The sequence below is a fragment of the Chenopodium album genome, chromosome 4 (genome assembly GCF_948465745.1).
Source record: "Chenopodium album chromosome 4, dcCheAlbu1.1, whole genome shotgun sequence".
NCBI classification, from domain to species: Eukaryota; Viridiplantae; Streptophyta; class Magnoliopsida; order Caryophyllales; family Amaranthaceae; genus Chenopodium; species Chenopodium album.
The window spans coordinates 74,042,620-74,060,190 of record NC_137837.1 but is presented as its reverse complement, the minus strand read 5'-3'; the positions used below and the strand labels follow the sequence as shown (position 1 = coordinate 74,060,190).

Here is a 17,571-nt window from a genome sequence, read left to right as displayed (position 1 = left end):
TGCAATATTGCAACAAAATTGCTTTGCAACTGGTTTCTAAAATCCCATGGCAACAAGTCTTTTAGCAACAACAAATTTTTGTTTCCAATCCGTTGCTAAATAGAGTTGGCAACGGATTTTTGGTGAATAGCAACAAATTTTAGTTGATGCTATATTGATTTTTTTTTGTAGTGAAAAATGTTTAAAATTAGGAATTCATGATAAAAACACGCGCAACTCAGTGTAATTAGTGTTTATATTTTTATGATTTCCTAATTTTAAACTATTTTCAAGTGTCTATTTAATGCTTATATAGCCCTAAGGGTTATGTACAACATTTTTCTAAATCTAATAATACTAACTAATTTTTTTTCAATGAGGATTGTTGTTGAGAGTGGTTGTGAGGTTCTCATTGACATGGTGAATGGGAATCGAAGTGTTGGACCGTTCTTAATAATGCTTGCTAGGGAGTTTAACTCTTTACTGTTATTTTGAGAATATTGCTTTTGTTAATGTTTATAGGGAAGCTTCGCCAGTGGGTTAGTTTTTCGCTGTTACTCCCAAGCATAGATAAAGGAGGGGGGTTACGATAAGCTAGTAACAGCCAATATACACTAGTAGAAAATATCAAAAAGGCACACCCTAATTGCCACCGGTTCAATCCATACCGATGGCAAAAATAGCCTTAAAAATTGGTGGGAAGCTGAACCAGGATATAAGGCACCGGTTCACTTCAAACCGGTGGCAAAAACATAAAGGCCACCAGTTTGAACCGGTGCCTTTTAATTTTAAAAAAAAAAATGCGGCCCTTTATATAAACTCCTCAACCCTAAATTCACCTTAGCTCTTTCTCTCTCCTCTATCTCCTCCTCTTTCTCTCTCCTCTCCGTCCACGATCTCCATCTTCTCTTTCTCTTTGTGGATCTCCTCCTCCTTTCTTTCATTAGAAGACAACCAACAATTCGAAGACTTTTAACATGCAATTTCCTCTTTCTCTTTCTAGGTTTTTTTTTTTAATCGATTTTCATTTTTTTTTTCGATTTCTCGTTTTTTTTTTTACGATTTCATTTTTTTTCTGGGTTTTTTTATTTAAATTATTTTGATTTCTGGGTGTTTTTGATTTGTGGGTTTTTCTAGGTTAATTTTTTCAATAGCGATTTCGATTTTGATTTTTTTTTTCTATTTCTGGGTTTTTTTTTTCGATTTATATTTTTTTTATTTTGATTTTTTACGATTTTTAGGTTAATTTTCGGTTACAATAATTGAATATTTTGGGTTAATGCATGCGTTTTTGGGTTTTTTTTATGGGTTTGTTAAAAGTTAATTTTCGGTTACAATAATCGAAATTTTTCTGGGTTTGTTCGAAGTTGATTTTTCTGGGTTTATTCAAAAATTTTTATGGGTTTATTCGAAGTTTTTATGAGTTTCTTCGAAGTTTTTGGGTTTAATTGATTTTATTGGTGTCTTCGAAATTTTTTATGGGTTTCTTCGAAATTTTTTTGGTTTAATCCACTACAAACACATGCATTAGGAAGGTTAGGGTATAATTTCTTGATTTTAATTCGATTTTTTTTTTAATTTTCTGGGTTTTTAACTAATTTTTGAATTTTTTTTTTATTTTAATCGATTTATTTTTTATTTTAATCGATTTTAATTTGATTTTTTTAAAGTGATATTCGATTTTCTGTTTGGTTAATCGATTTTTAAACTTATTTTAATTCGATTTTTTTTAATTTTTAGGTTTTTAACTTATTTTAATCGTTTTATCCCATTTTAATCCCTTTTTTTTATTTTAATCGATTTAAATTCGATTTTTTTTTTATTTTATGGGTTTTTTTCCTTCTGATTTTCGATTTTGGTTTTTATTTTAATCGATTTTTTTTTCTGGTTTTTTTTTTATTTTTATTTTTTGATTTTCTTTTTAACTAATTTTCTGGGATCAATTCTTTTTAACTGATGTTTTGGGGTTTTTTTTTTGGGTTTTTAACTAATTTTTTTTTTTTTCGATTTTCTGGGTTTTTATTTTTATTTTTTTCGCAGATAAATCATTTTAATCGATTTATTTTGGTTGTTTTAATTGGTGCAGGTATATGGATTTAGATCTTAAATCGAAGAATCAAGATGCAAGTATATTGATTTAGATGTTGTAATTTTTTTTTTTGATTTATATTGTAATTTTTTTTGATTTATATGTTGTAATTTTTTTTATTTATATGTTGTAATTTTTTATTGATTTATACTGTAAATTTTTTTTGATTATATATATATATATATATATATATATATATATATATATATATATATATATATATATATATATATATATATATATATATATATATATATATATATATATATTGAACAGATTCGATTATATTGATTGTGATGTTCGATTTATATTTTGTGTTCTCATTTAGGGTATGTTCGGCAAAATATAGCTGTCAAGTAGTGATTTGACTTGGTCAAACCACTAAAAGCTACCTAAAAACTACTCAAAAGCTAGCGCCGAACACGCCCTTAATTTAGTTTATTTAATTTTTAAGTAAAAAAAGACAAAAAAATGATTTTTTGGCATTTTTGGCACCAGTTAACCGGTGCCAAAAACATTAAATTATTATTTTTTGGGATTTTTTTGGCATCGGCTAACCGGTGCCAATTCCGAGTTTTGACACCGGTTTGAATCGGTGGCATTTTAAACCACTTATTGCCACCCCCCACATTAAAAGGTTTTGAACCGGTGCCAATTTTGTTTTTTCATCTAGTGATACAACTTTGTCACATCGCTTGACATGAGCCACAATGATTGAGTAGCACTAGGATGAGTGACCTCTTGAAAAGTCCTCATGTTGGTTAATGTAGTCGACCCCACTAATGAAATTAATTAAGGCGTTCAAGTAGAAGAAAAAGAAGAAGAAGAGAAGATAGAGAAGCTAGTTGTGTAACCCACGCTATGGCTCATATTAGCCCGCTTGTGTAATTTACAAGAGTGTGAGTAGGATGTTGTCCAAGCGTGATGGAAAATTTGATTGCCTCTGATTTTTGCTTAAGTGCTTATAATGTGTAGTTGGGATTATATCAATTAACAAAAAATGATATGATTTTTTAAATGTCAATTATTATACAATAATATCAATTACTATGTAAATAAGGTCACAGAAAGATTGTATACATACTCATAAAACGTGATGAATGATAGAATAATATATATTAATCCGAGAACCATCAGCTTAAGACATTGTTAATAAGACAAATAGTTCTCATTATCACATATCTAAAGGACACGTTACAAATATTTATTTTCTAGCAATTTATCTTTGGAATGTCAAAATCAATACAGTATGAATTTGTAATGTCTAATGTCGACCGTCAGCTATGTGATAGGAATGGGTACAATAATAATGATGCAATATAGATGTCTATTTGGGTATTTGAGTTGGATAATTTTAAACCGAGTTATGCTAAATTAATTGTGTTCATATGAATGAAAAATCTAAATAAGATTTTTGTTTTTCAAATCAGGTCAGATCGGAGTGTTAGCTTAGTTTTTGACACCTTTAGTTAGGTGCATCCAAGTGACAACAAGTTAGTGGAGAATTCATTTAATGACTTGGATGCTCTTGAGCTATATAAAAAGATTCGGAAGTTGTAAGTGAAAGCTCGACTTTAGAAGGGAAAAAAAAAATGTTTGCTCAAATTTTTCGTCCTGTTGCTAACTTTCATCCATGCCATTGGGGTGATCACTTTCTTAATATCACAAATCCTCACCATGATGAGGTAAATTTTAAGACGACAAACAATTAAAAGTCTTAAATACCACTTCCCAAAATTATATGTATAATTTTTGTTGTATGCACTAATATTTTTTTGGCTCATTGATTTTTTTTGTTTGTTTGTTTAAATGTATGATGAAGGTAGTCAAAGTTAAAAAGGAGCAAGAAGTGAGTCAACTTAAAGATGAAGTGAAGAAGGAGCTGCTGGAAACTAAGAGTAACCCTCTTGAGCTGCTGAATTTCATCGACGTAATCGAACAACTTGGATTGGCATATCACTTTGAACATGAGATTGAGGATGCTTTGAAACAAGTTTATGGGAACTATGAAGAGCAATGTGCCAAAGATGATCTCTATCACGTTTCGACTCGATTTCGTATCCTCAGGCAACATGGTTTCTTTGTGCCTTGTGGTAAGCATTTTACTAGGTGCCTTGATGATGCTTTCACATAATAATTATGCCTTAATCACGTAAAAATTAAGTCGTTACTACACTACAAGATATCGTTAGAAAGAATTGTAGAAGAGTAATGATAATGTATATTGCATGGGATATAGTTAGTAATTGTTATATATTAATATGTTACGATATGTGGCACAGATGTGTTTAACAAGTTCAAGGATGAAAATGGAAGTTTCAAAGAGTCGATAACAAATGACGTTCCTGGATTGTTAAGCTTGTATGAGGCTTCCCATGTTCGAGTTCGTGATGACAAAATACTCGACGAAGCCCTTGCATTTACGAAAAATCATCTCAATGCCATGGTTAACAAATTAAGCTCACCTCTTGCTGATCAAGTTTCCCATGCCCTTCATCAACCTCTCCACAAGGGGATGCCGCGAGTAGAGACTAGGCATTACATCTCCGTGTATGAAATGGATTCTTCACATAACAAAACTCTCCTTAAGTTTGCTAAACTTGATTTCAATCTTCTTCAAGCCTTACACCAGAAGGAGCTCAAAGATTTTAAAAGGTAATCAATTTTTATTACAAAAGTAATTAGCTATCGACCTCTGTTTCTTTTTATTTGCAGCAAAGGAATATTCAATTTATGAGTTATGAATAATTCATTTGTTGCAATTTAAATTATGAAAAGTAATAGAAGTACGTAATATTTAATGTGCAACCATGGGTACAATCGAGTGTAAGCTAACTAAATCTCATGATCATGTATAACTTACGCAGTTGGTGGAAAGGATTGCATTTGAATGCATCATTCAGCAGAGACAGGTTGACGGAGGTGTATTTTTGGATTTTAGGAGTCTACTATGAACCCCAATTTTCATTTGCTCGAAAAGTTGGTCGAAAAATTATCAAGTCAACTTCATTATTAGACGATACATATGATGCATATGGAACACCCGAAGAACTCGAGCTTCTCACTGAAGCATTTCAAAGGTTTAACATTTCAAACTTGATAGCGTTGTCTCAATCTGTCTTACCAATCACCATGACATTAATTACGTACTAATAAGTTTCAAACAACAACTTACTATACCAACTTTATTGTCTTTATATGTCCTTCTTTATTTTGGACGTGGACATTTAATTTCATTTTATAATGTCGGTAGATAATACGCTGCTATATACTTCATTCGTTTTTTTATAGTTGCAACAGTATATATAACTTTTACACTATTTATGTGTTTCACTTTGACTAACTTTTACAATTTATACATAAATAAAAATATAGTCATGTGAGATCTTATTAGATTCGTCTTAATTTGTACAATTTTAATATCTAAAATTTATAATTTTTACATATTGGTAGTCAAATATATTAACGATTTAAAACATGCATCGACAAGCGTGAAAAAAGAATTGTTGCAACTATAAAAAAACAGAGAAAGTATATGATTAGGGATTTTTATTAATTGGAATAATGTATATTAATTAAGAGGTTTAAGTAAATTATAATCCAGGCCATGGAACAAAAGTTGTATGGAAGATCTTCCGGAGCACGTAAAGTGGTCGTATTATGCCATGGTTGAAGCTTGTGAAGAAGCTGAGGAAGATCTTGCCAAAGAAGGAAGACCATCTTTTGTCAATTATACAAGAGATCAGGTCAGCCATGCATTAATGCATTTTTTTTTTATTGGTGATAATTTGCATGACGCTTGTACTAAGCTCTATTTTTCAATTTATGTAACATTTGGTTTTATTGAGTTGATCTCTATGTATATTTTTAAATTAACAATAGTTATTACTAGTATAATCTTTCTTGTATATATAAATAAAATATTCATAGTATTTGAAGTGTAAAATGGTAAATGATGTAGGTGAAAGCTTTATGCAAAGCCTATATTCAAGAGGCAAAATGGTGCCAACAAAAATATGTTCCTACATATGAAGAGTATATGAAGAAGACGGCCCTAGTGACTTCTCCTTACCCTCATGGAATAGTTGCTTGTTTCCTTGGCATGGGAGAGGTTGCATCAAAGGATGTATTTGATTGGGCATGTGAAAATCCTATGCCTAAACTTATAGTAGCTGCATCTACAATTATACGACTCATGAATGACATAGGTGGTCACAAGGTACGTACATACCATCTATCGAAAAAATAATTTGATTCAAATAAACTAGCTATAATACGTTTTTAGACTATATGAAGTACTGTATAAACCATAGTGATTTGCAAACTTAACAATTTTAATTTGTTCATTTTTTGATTGGGGCCTCGGAGCAGTTTGAGCAAAGGAGGAATCATGTCGCGTCAGCTGTGCAATGCTTGATGGAGAAGCATGGAATGTCCGAGGAGGAAGCAAATAAGAAGCTAAAAGAAGAAGTTGAGGATGCTTGGAAAGTTATTAATGAAGCAATGCTTCAACCTTATGTGATTCCAAAGCCTCTACTTACTCGAGTTCTCAATTTAGCTCGTTCTGCTGATGTTTTATACAAGGGTGATGCTGATGGCTACACACATGTTAACCAAACTCTTAAGGACAAAGTTGCATCGGTCCTTGTTCATCCAATTCCCATGTAATCTTTCTTTGTTCTATATATTCTTTTGAAAGCGTGTAAGTGGTGTGTGTCATTTTTCTATTTTTACAATGTACTTTTTGAGTTTCAAGTGTTGGAATACTTTTGAGTTTAATTTCATGTTGGTGTCTTGAGGCATATAGCAAAAATGCCTTAGAGATAATGTTATATGTGAGAATGTGCCTAAGTTTTATTTCTTATAAGTAAAACGTTGCTTTTGTAAGATTGTTTTCTTTGATATATGTTTGGTTTGGTTTGCTTTCTTTCTTTGATATATCTTTTTGATTGGGCTTTATTTAGTACATATATAATACTAAACTAGTGTGTGGCGCGGACGATGCTCCGGGTTGCAAGTTTGTACTTGTTTAATTTGCTTATCAAATTCGATTGTTGAGATAGTAAGACTTGTTGGTTTTGAGTTTAACTCTTGCTATAAACATTTTTTAGTTGTCGAACTCAATCATTACATAATAGAAACAAATACTATAATAAGACACAAATTAACTTATCTAAGTTAACTATAATTTTATTGGATAAAAAAACACAATTAATAAATGGTTAAGATGGTAATAAGACTTATAAATTAGGACTTGTTGTAATGATTGGGTATGCTTTATACTACATCAGTTTTTTTTAGCTGACACGTTTTTTTAGTCACGTTTGTCAATGCACAAATTCAATCATTAATAAAAATCTTTAATTACCGATAAGCAAAAATTATAAAAAGTTGATATTTTGAAAATATACATTGTAACAAATCTAACAAGATCCCACTTGACTATATTTTTCTTCATATGTAAATCACAAAACATGGCCAAAGGGAGGTGTCTGAATATTGTTAAATTCAAAACGTGTCAACTAATAAAAAACGGAGTTACTAGGACATACCAAGAAATGAATGTATGTCAACTTGTCAAGCATAATGGATAAATAAAATGTTATTATTATTACTGTGTATTATTTATTTTTTTTAATTCCACTTTCATGGTTTCCGTTCTTTGTAGGTCCCGTTCACTTCTCCTTATTTTTGCTGAATTGAAATTATTTTTACTGAAACAAAATTATATTTGCCGAATTTAGAATATTTTATTAAAGTTAAATTAATTTTACTGAATTGAAATTATTTTTGCTGAACTGAAATTATTTTTTACTGATTTTCTATTATAATTCTTCTTTAAGAAAACTGAATTTTACTAAACTGAAATTATTTTTACTGAACATAAATTAATTTTACTGAACTGAACTTATTTTTGCTGAACTTAAATTATTTTTACCTAATAACTTTTTTGTAAGGTGAAGTGAACAGGACCTTAGTTGGCGAATTCGTAAATGGTTAGGGTTTTCTAGCTCAAGTAGTCATCTTGTTTGATGTGTGAACTCGATTTATGAAATTGTGATTCTTGGAATTTCTCAAATATCTAGCATTACACTGTAAATTGATTGGAGGAAAAGGGAGTATATGGACTTTCTAGTCCATCAAAAGCTAAAGAATTTACCAATGTATTTGATGGTGCTAGCACTGTCAAAACAGTTTAACCTTTCGATTTTGGTTTGGTTTGAAATGGGTTAATTTTAAATTGGTTCAACTTACCAACTGGTCGATTTTAGTTCGGCTAAAATTATTACCAAAGGTACATTTTAAAAAGCAACCTATAATATCTATTTAATGTCCAAAAGGTCAATATTGCTTTATGTATTGTAATTTTCAGCAATATTTTTTTTAAAAACAAATCAATCCATTAATCAAAAAGCATACGACATCTACAAATGAAATCTAAATCAACAAATACATAAAATTGAATCAATAAGGTTTTTTTTCATCAAAGCTACGATCGTTGGATAGATCTTGTACGGTGGTACATCTCTTGCACACATCACTAGATTATACTGCCTTTTCGGAGAGACGGTCTAACGATTTATTGTAGCAATAAGGGTTTCATCTGATTCACTTGAGGAAAACTTTTGTACACTCGGTTTACACTAATAGTAGTGTACATTGAGCAGTATAAGGGTAACTTTTAGCTAATTTTAGGGTAACTTTTTGCCCTTTTTTGGGTAACTTTAAACATAATACAATTTTTATATAAATAGACAACAAGAAAAGTTTTATAAAGGGAATTTAATTAAGTTCAATCACTAATAATTGATTTTTAGTCATTTAAAATATGATTCTTTACTAATAAAGCGTGATTCAATCACTAACAATTGGTTACTTTTATGCATTTGGGGTAACTTTTATTCATTTCAGGGGTAACATTTGCACATTTTAGGGTAACTTTATAACGGATGTATAATATTTTATTGTACATCCGAATTTTTTAAAAGTTTGTCTTCACTTGAACGCCTTTAAAGATTTGGACACCGTTGCGATCCCGGAAAATCTTTACCAAGAAACTAATAATAGGGCTAAAGATGATTACCTTTTTAATAAATCATCTCTCTCTCTCTCTCTCACACACACACACACAAACAAACAATCTAAACAAACGACTCTACCATTGGGAGACACTTTCCCACAGGGAGACGGACGAATATCTACACTACTCGTATAGATTTATTGAAATTTAAATTGCAAAATTAAAGAAAAATAAGGGGAAAAGGGTCGGAAATAGTTTAATTTTCGAAGAAATTAGACTATTAAAAACCCTGAAAGAGAGAAAGAGAAGAGTAGCGTTTTCAGCAATATTGTTCTTTTGCCCTTATAACATTAAATAATACTGCGTACTTTATTTAATTTCGGGGGTTGTAACTTGTAAGGTACACTCTTGGGTATATTTAGACTCCACCAAAACTGTAGTAATTACTTCAATAAACTTTGGCAGGTTCATGAACCATTATTCTCATGATTAAATATCTAGCTAGATGTCATTGTAATGAATTTATGGATATTTTCTAGCAATATATGTTCTCCACCAATTTCTCTTTGGAATATCCAAATCAAAAATAAATTTGTAGGTTGTCCTATGTGACAAAGGAATGGGTACAATAATAATGATGCAACTAACCAATTGATACCAGATCTTTTATGTTTTTTAAAAAATCTGCTATCATTTATTGATAACAGATTAATTACAATGGAGAAGTCACTTATTGATTCTAATGCTCTTGAGCTATATAATAAGTTAAATTTTCAATTATTTTTGTCCAAGAAGTAACATTATATTCAGAAATTGTTAGTTAAAAGTTAAAACTCAACTTTGAAAAGAAAAAAAATGTTTGCTCAAATATCTCGTCCGGTAGCTAACTTTCATCCATGTCATTGGGGTGATCACTTTCTTAATATCACAAATCCTCACCATGAGGAGGTAACTTTTAAGACCGATAAACAATCAAAAGTCTTGAGTACCACCTCTTAAAATATACGAGTACTAATTAAATAATCAAGCTTGAGAAATTTTATATGCATATTTTTGTTGTTATGTACTAAAATTATTTGGTACCCTTTTTGCATGGATGTGAAGGTAGTCAAAGTTGAAAAGGAGCAAGAAGTGAGTCAACTTAAAGATGAAGTGAAGAAGGAGCTGCTGGAAACTAAGAGCAACCCTCTTGAGCTGCTGAATTTCATCGACGTAATCGAACGCCTTGGATTGGCATATCACTTTGAACATGAGATTGAGGATGCTTTAAAGCAAGTTTACGAGAGCTATGAAGAGCAATGTGCCAAAGATGATCTCTACCATGTTTCGACTCGATTTCGTATCCTCAGGCAACATGGTTTCTTTGTGCCATGTGGTAAGCATTTCACTAGGTGCCTTGATGTTTAAAATTACATGATATTATAACTATGCACATAACCTGTTACGGAGGTAATATATAAATTTGTTTTTGTTAACATTCAATATTATTATAGATGTTTAAGATTTAATAAGTGATTTTTTGAGTATATATTAATGCTAATATAATTATGTCTCGATGATACAGATGTGTTTAACAAGTTCAAGGATGAAAATGGAAGCTTCAAGGAGTCAATTACAAATGACGTTCCAGGATTGTTAAGCTTGTATGAGGCATCCCATGTTCGAGTTCATGATGACAAGATACTCGATGAAGCCCTTGCATTTTCGACAAATCGTCTCAATGCCATGGTTAACCAATTAAGCTCACCTCTTGCTGATCAAGTTGCCCATGCCCTTCATCAACCTCTCCACAAGGGCATGCCGCGAGTAGAGACTAGGCATTACATCTCGGTGTATGAAATGGATCCTTCACATAACAAAACTCTCCTCAAGTTTGCAAAACTTGATTTTAATTTGCTTCAAGCCTTACACCAAAAGGAGCTCAAAGATCTAAAAAGGTAAATTCACCTTTTTAGTTAAATTAGAAAAGTGGTATATTGTTAATTAATTTGTGAATAAAAACCAACCATACAAAAATGTATGTGACGGAGTGAGTATTACATGTTAGCTATGTAACCTCTTGATATTTGAATAACACAGGTGGTGGAAAGGATTACATTTTAACGTATCATTCAGTAGAGACAGGTTGACAGAGGCGTATTTTTGGATTTTAGGAGCCTACTATGAACATGAATTTTCATTTGCTAGAAAAGTGTATCGAAAAATTTTCAAGTCAACATCGTTATTAGACGATACGTATGATGCATATGGAACTATTGAAGAGCTTGAACTTCTCACTGAAGCATTTCAAAGGTTTGAAAATTCAAAACCCACATATAGTATACTCAATTTAATTTGCATGTCTCACCATGATTAACAACTTAATTAATTTTACTATTTAAGATTCATTTGCAATAATTATTAAGAGAAAAATGTATATTAAAATTCAGACCATGGAGCAAAAGTTGCATGGAAGAACTCCCGGAGCACGTAAAGTGGTCATATTATGCCATGGTCGAAGCTTGTGAAGAAGCTGAGGAAGATCTTTCCAAAGAAGGAAGATCATCTTTTGTCAATTTTACAAGAGATCAGGTCCACCATGCATTCTTCAAAGATCAAATTATTTTTTAATAATTTTATTTTTATCTCAACTTATCTTTGTACCAAAATAAATTCATAGCAAACCTAATCTCTTATTATTTGCGATTTTTTAATACTATATAAATTTTAAATTTTGTGGTGAAAAAAATTATTATAAAACTTACATATCTGAAAATTACACATTGAGTAATACAAAACTAATTAGACATCGTTTGACATGGGTTTTTTTAATTATAAATTTATGTACATAGTAGGTCAAAGTTTAGTCAAATCATACATTAATTTTCATCTACTTTTTTTTTTAAAATTAAATAAGTCAAAATAGCGATACATATTACAAATACAAATAAGGGAAGGATGATTTTAGCTATGATGATCTACTAGTAAATAAGCCAAGATCTCGTTATTAGATTTTTTTTTTATTTTTTTCTTTTCTCTAATCCAGGTGAGAACTTTATCCAAAGCCTATATTCAAGAGGTAAGATGGTGCCATGAAAAGTATGTTCCTACATATGATGAGTATATGGAGAAGGTTGCCCTGGTGACCTCTCCATACCCTCATGGAATAGTTGCCTCATTCCTTGGCATGGGAGATATTGCATCCAAGGAGGTATTTGAATGGGCTTGTCAAAATCCTATGCCTGATATCATAAAAGCGGCATCTACAATAATAAGACTCATGAATGACATAGGTGGCCACAAGGTACGTACATGCCATCTAATAACAATTACTACCTCAACAGCATCTTTTATTTGCTATAAATGACATGTCTCACATGAAATACCAATGTACGTGTTGCAAATAAAAAGAAACTGAGGTAGAATTTGATTTAAACTACATACTCCATATAAGTACAATTTTTAAAAATACTATGAGGTAAACTATAGTGATTTGCAACCGTAACAATATAGTAATTGTGTGTTCGTTTATTGAATTGGGGTTTCGGAGCAGTTTGAGCAACAAAGGAAGCATCTCGCGTCAGCTGTGCAATGCTTGATGGAGAAGCATGGGTTGTCAGAGGAGGAAGCAAATGAGAAGCTAAAAGAAGAAGTTGAGGATGCTTGGAAAGTTATTAATCAAGCGATGCTCCAACCTTATGTGATTCCAAAGCCAATACTTACTCGGATTCTCAACTTAGCTCGTTCTGCTAATGTAATGTACATGGGTTATGATGATGGTTACACACATGTTAACCAAACTCTTAAGGACAAAGTTGCATGTGTTCTTGCTCATCCAATTCCCATGTAAACTTTCTTTGCGGAAGATGTCCTCTTAATTCTTTTGTAAGCATGTATGTGGTGTGTATCCTTTTTCCTTTTTTACAATGTACTTTTGAGTTTTTAAGTGTTGTTGTCTCGAGGCATAGGTAAAATGCCTTAGAATTAATGTTATATGTGAGATTGTGCCCAACTTTATTGTATTTCTTCATAAATAAACGTTGTTCTTACAACAATTCTTTCTTACACCTTACTTTTGCTTTCGTTCTTTTATATATCTTTATTGGGCTTTAATATATATAACAAAATTAAGTATATACTGATATTATGTTAAAGAATCATATCAACCAAAAGTTTTAACTGATCGTTGAAGCCTTAAATTAGTTTATATACTCTATATTGCCCCCTCGTGAAATGTGGATGCAACATGAGCTGTGGATGAGATTTGATCTCGTGACCTTTGTATCGCGTTGACTCTAATAACATGTTAAAGGATCATCTCAATCAAAGATTAAACTGATGGTTAAAGTCCACGATTGATTTATATACTCCATCGTATTAAATGTAATTACTAGCAAAAGCATGTCATGCAAGATTCCATCAAAAAACCACTTAATAGATTAAAAAGTCTTTCTAATTCATACATTCCTATCCTCGCCCTCAAATGTTTTGATATAAATAGGGGGGATTGTGCGCGCAACGCATGCTTAGTTGTTATGTGCAAGTGGTAATAGCTTGCTCTACCAGCCGAATCATGTTGGGTCGATGTTTTACGACACTTGCCAAGAAAATGAATGTCAATCATAATGGATGAAGTGTATGGAGTTAACTGTTGAAGGACCAATTTAACCAAAAGCTTAAGCTTATAGTTGAGGCTCACCCATATCTGGTGCGAATAAAGTCCACTTTGAAGGAGGGGCGGACAAAATTCGAACCCGTGACCTTTGTGTCATGCTGGCTCCGATACCATGTTAAAAGACCAGTTCAACCAAAAGCTTAAACTTATAGTTGAGGCCCAGGAATATGTTTTATATTATATCATTAACAATAATAGTAATAGTAATAGTGATAATTAACATCATATCAATATATAGGGGCATATAGAAGAAGAAGGAAAAAAAAAACTAAGATTTCTAACTTATCAAAATGCATCTACATATGCATACAACGAACTACGATGAAGTAGTAATGGAGTAACGTTATGTATTTGTTGGTACATAACATGACAATTCGTAAATAATTTAACAATTAACATTGGTAGCATTGAGATGTGAAATGTATCATAGTTAGTACAATAGTACTGTAAATAGTTCAAATTACACTAAAAGATTGTTACAATGATATACTTTTGAAGCTAATATATGTACTATTAGGTTGTGAAATCATGCCACTTAAGTGTAATAATATAATATTTGCCTCCGTTTTTTATTAGTTTACACGTATTCCTTTTTAGGAAGTTTTTTTTTAGTTGACACGTTTTCTTTTGGGGTAACTTTTCTACCTTGCATTTACAAGCTACCCACTTGCTTTTTCATTCTCTCTCACTCTCTCTCATCTTTTTAATATATGTGCCTAAATCAAACGCGTTAACTAAATAGAAAATGATGAAATAGTAGTTGTAATGGTACTTTTTTTTAACAGGAGTTGTAAACTATAGTGGTTAAGTGGTACAATTAAAACCTGAAAATTAAAGTGATAATATTTACACCTTTTTATTATACTAAGTTACCATTATACCTTTTTATGTACCAATATAACATAAAATTACTCCCTTGAGTGAAACGATAAGATTGACTCATTGCAATAAGTGATTATGAATTGTCCTTAAAAAGGAAAATCATGAACGCATGTTTGGCCCAGTTTCTTAACGTTAACCAAGAACAAAGTCCAATGCTCCAAGCCCAACCTTCCCCCTCTAGAAACGGCCCAATAAACATTCATTTGTCTAATTAAAATAAGGCCATTGATAGAAATTAAGTTTAATTCTATAAAAATAATCCAAAAGCCTTGGTGTTGAGCATGTAGACTTGTTTCATCTGGGATTTATATCAATTTCACAATTTGGTCTACACAAATGAAAAATAGTTGAATAATGAATAATTTACAAGTTGACTTTTTTTAAAGTTTGCTAAATAAAAATAGCTACTAGTTCGTGTCAGTTTGGTCTGTCTTTTGATGAGAGCACGAATCTAAAAGCCTATGAAGTAGAAAATCAATGATTTGAATCAAACTTTGTGAGTTTGACGAAAAACAAATACACCATTTTACCAAATTGTCGCTAGGGGTCTTTTTTATTTACCAATGTGGTCAACTGGCCTAACAAGGTAATATATACTCGTACTTCTTGTCTTCTTTGCTATGACCTTATGGTATGTAGAGGTTAAACAAAGAAGCCTAAGAAAGGGCTTGCCAAAAGCCCCATACCTAAGGCTGTTGATGCTACAAATAATCGTCTCGTAATTCACATGTGTCCCCACAACTTAAGTACGAGTACATTCTATAATTACAATTACGTAGTGCAGTATTAACTTTGTCCGAAAGTTCCACTCAATTATAAAATTTTGTCCAAAAGTACAACTCATTAACTACATCAATTGTCTGCATGCCTAATATTTTTAACTTGTCTTTTAGAAGTGGGTAATTAATCAAATGATACATTAGACATATAGCTATGTTTATTACTAGTACTAGTATGATGAAAACAACAAGAGGGTTACCAACAAGAGGGGTGAATTAGTTGGGGTTACATTAGAAAATGACCTTAATTATTAATAGCCCTTCTATTTTATTTAAGTTTGACTTATTTTAGATGAATTAAATTTAATTAAGAGTCTGTTCTCTACAGCTTATTTTCAGTTCAGTTCAGTTCAGCTTTAATAAGTCCAGTTCAGTTCAGTTCTCAATTTCTTTCTCTCATAAAATATTCAATTCAGTTCAGCTCATTTCAATTAATCAGAACAGATTCTTAGTTCATATATTATGCATTTAATAAAATACTTTCTCTTTCATGATGTTTTTAAGAGTAATGTGTCTTTAGCTGGAGTAGTCGTCGGTACCCACATTCATTCAACATCACCTAATTTGAGGCAAATGTAAGGTGGTTTCCACTAAACTCGCTCCACTAATTTAACATCCCTAAATCTGTACATTTTTTTATTAAAGTATTCAACGTTTTTGTTTCGAAGTACGTTACTACTATCATCGATCACAATGTATTATTTTGCATTTCGATGGTGTTGTAGAACTTTCTTTGTTGTTAAGGAAGGTGAATAGGAAGGTTCCTAGTTAATTAGTCTATGAGCCAGTGAAAGCATATTATAACTCCAAAATCAGTTGGTAGTAAATTAGTACTCATATTCATCAACTATTTTTTCCTATGTCACTCAACTCTCTCGCTAATAATAAATCAACTTCACAATGTGCCGTAAAATAGAAACTACGATGAAGCTTCCAAGCTAAAAAAGATTACATCATTTGATTTCAATGGAGTGGTTCAAATTTCTTAAAGGTGTAGTAGCCGCAATTAAGTTAAAGCATTATTTGGCTCTAGCGATGGTGAAAGCACAATTCTAACACAAATTCTAATACGCGGTTCACACATTGTATATTAGTTGATGGCATGAAATTCTCTCTCTCTCTTTTTTTAATGGTACGGAGGACTTTAATCCGATCTCAACTCTCACAATTTTTTGATCCATTATTATTGAGATAAGAATGTGTATATTGATATGATATTATGAGAATAATATCATATGAGATTAAAGATATTATTGTGATATTATATTGTGATATTATCCTAGAGAATATGTGAAAAGATATATGTGTGAGATATTGCGATAGTTTTAGGAAGTTAAGATATATAGGAATATTAGGGTTAGGTATTCCGATTGTCTATATATATTGTAATGTGGCCGAATATTTTGAATGGAAAAATACAGAATTATTTTCCTCATGCCATAATTTAACAAGTATTTAATTTACGAGCCAGGTATTTGGGAGTAGAGGGCCGGGAGGGTAAAGGAATCCCTACCATCAAGCACCCTACAATATAAATACACAAGGTTACTATTCTTACTAATATAATGAGGTTACTAACCGGACATAAATGAGGTTATTGATTCAAATGAGATTAGTGATAATGCATTAATGCATATATGAGGTTACATCCTAGCCATGCATGTATGAGGTGCGATTGAGAGTGAGGGATAGCTCAAGTGGTTACAGCTCACCCCACCCTTGTGGCTCTCTAAACACCAAAAAAAAAATGTATGAGGTGCAATTTCTGCAAGTTTATCATCAATTGACGTAGATTCACCATAAAGCTAGAAATAATGGAGAGTTGTTAGGCCTCATCTAATAATTGAAAATTGAATAATCGAAGTTGAGTTTGATTTACTTAAACAAGACGAGGAAGACACAATCTAACATACACGGTATGCGACATTGTGGTAGTGATTAAAATATGCGTGCCTTGAATTAGTTACTCTTACGATGTTTGTTAAATTACGTGGGATATAGATTTTTCTTTCTGGGGCCTATCTCGATTTCTGTTATGAGAGTACGTTATAAACTTTTTAAGGTTTAATTAGCCACTATTTAGTAACCTGTACTTTCCGCAAGATCAATAAAATGTCGCTAACTTGTTGTTAGTGAACCATGAAATTTTGTGCTCTTGTTCGTTGAA

General features: G+C 31.5%; 2 protein-coding genes across 2 annotated transcripts; both read left to right on the top strand.

Moving 5' to 3' along the window:
- The first annotated feature begins 3,422 nt into the window (after positions 1 to 3,422).
- Positions 3,423 to 7,004, top strand: LOC145627270 ((-)-drimenol synthase-like). The gene is made up of 7 exons (XM_081679668.1): positions 3,423 to 3,753; positions 3,891 to 4,161; positions 4,351 to 4,723; positions 4,936 to 5,148; positions 5,673 to 5,814; positions 6,030 to 6,287; positions 6,440 to 7,004. The coding sequence occupies exons 1-7, from the start codon at positions 3,661 to 3,663 to the stop codon at positions 6,734 to 6,736; spliced, it is 1,647 nt and encodes a 548-aa protein (XP_081535794.1). The 5' UTR covers positions 3,423 to 3,660; the 3' UTR covers positions 6,737 to 7,004.
- A 2,779-nt stretch (positions 7,005 to 9,783) lies between these two features.
- Positions 9,784 to 13,123, top strand: LOC145627269 ((-)-drimenol synthase-like). The gene is made up of 7 exons (XM_081679667.1): positions 9,784 to 10,037; positions 10,194 to 10,464; positions 10,654 to 11,026; positions 11,169 to 11,381; positions 11,519 to 11,660; positions 12,115 to 12,372; positions 12,622 to 13,123. Exons 1-7 carry the CDS (start codon positions 9,945 to 9,947, stop codon positions 12,916 to 12,918), a joined length of 1,647 nt encoding a protein of 548 aa, XP_081535793.1. The 5' UTR covers positions 9,784 to 9,944; the 3' UTR covers positions 12,919 to 13,123.
- Positions 13,124 to 17,571: the final 4,448 nt, after the last annotated feature.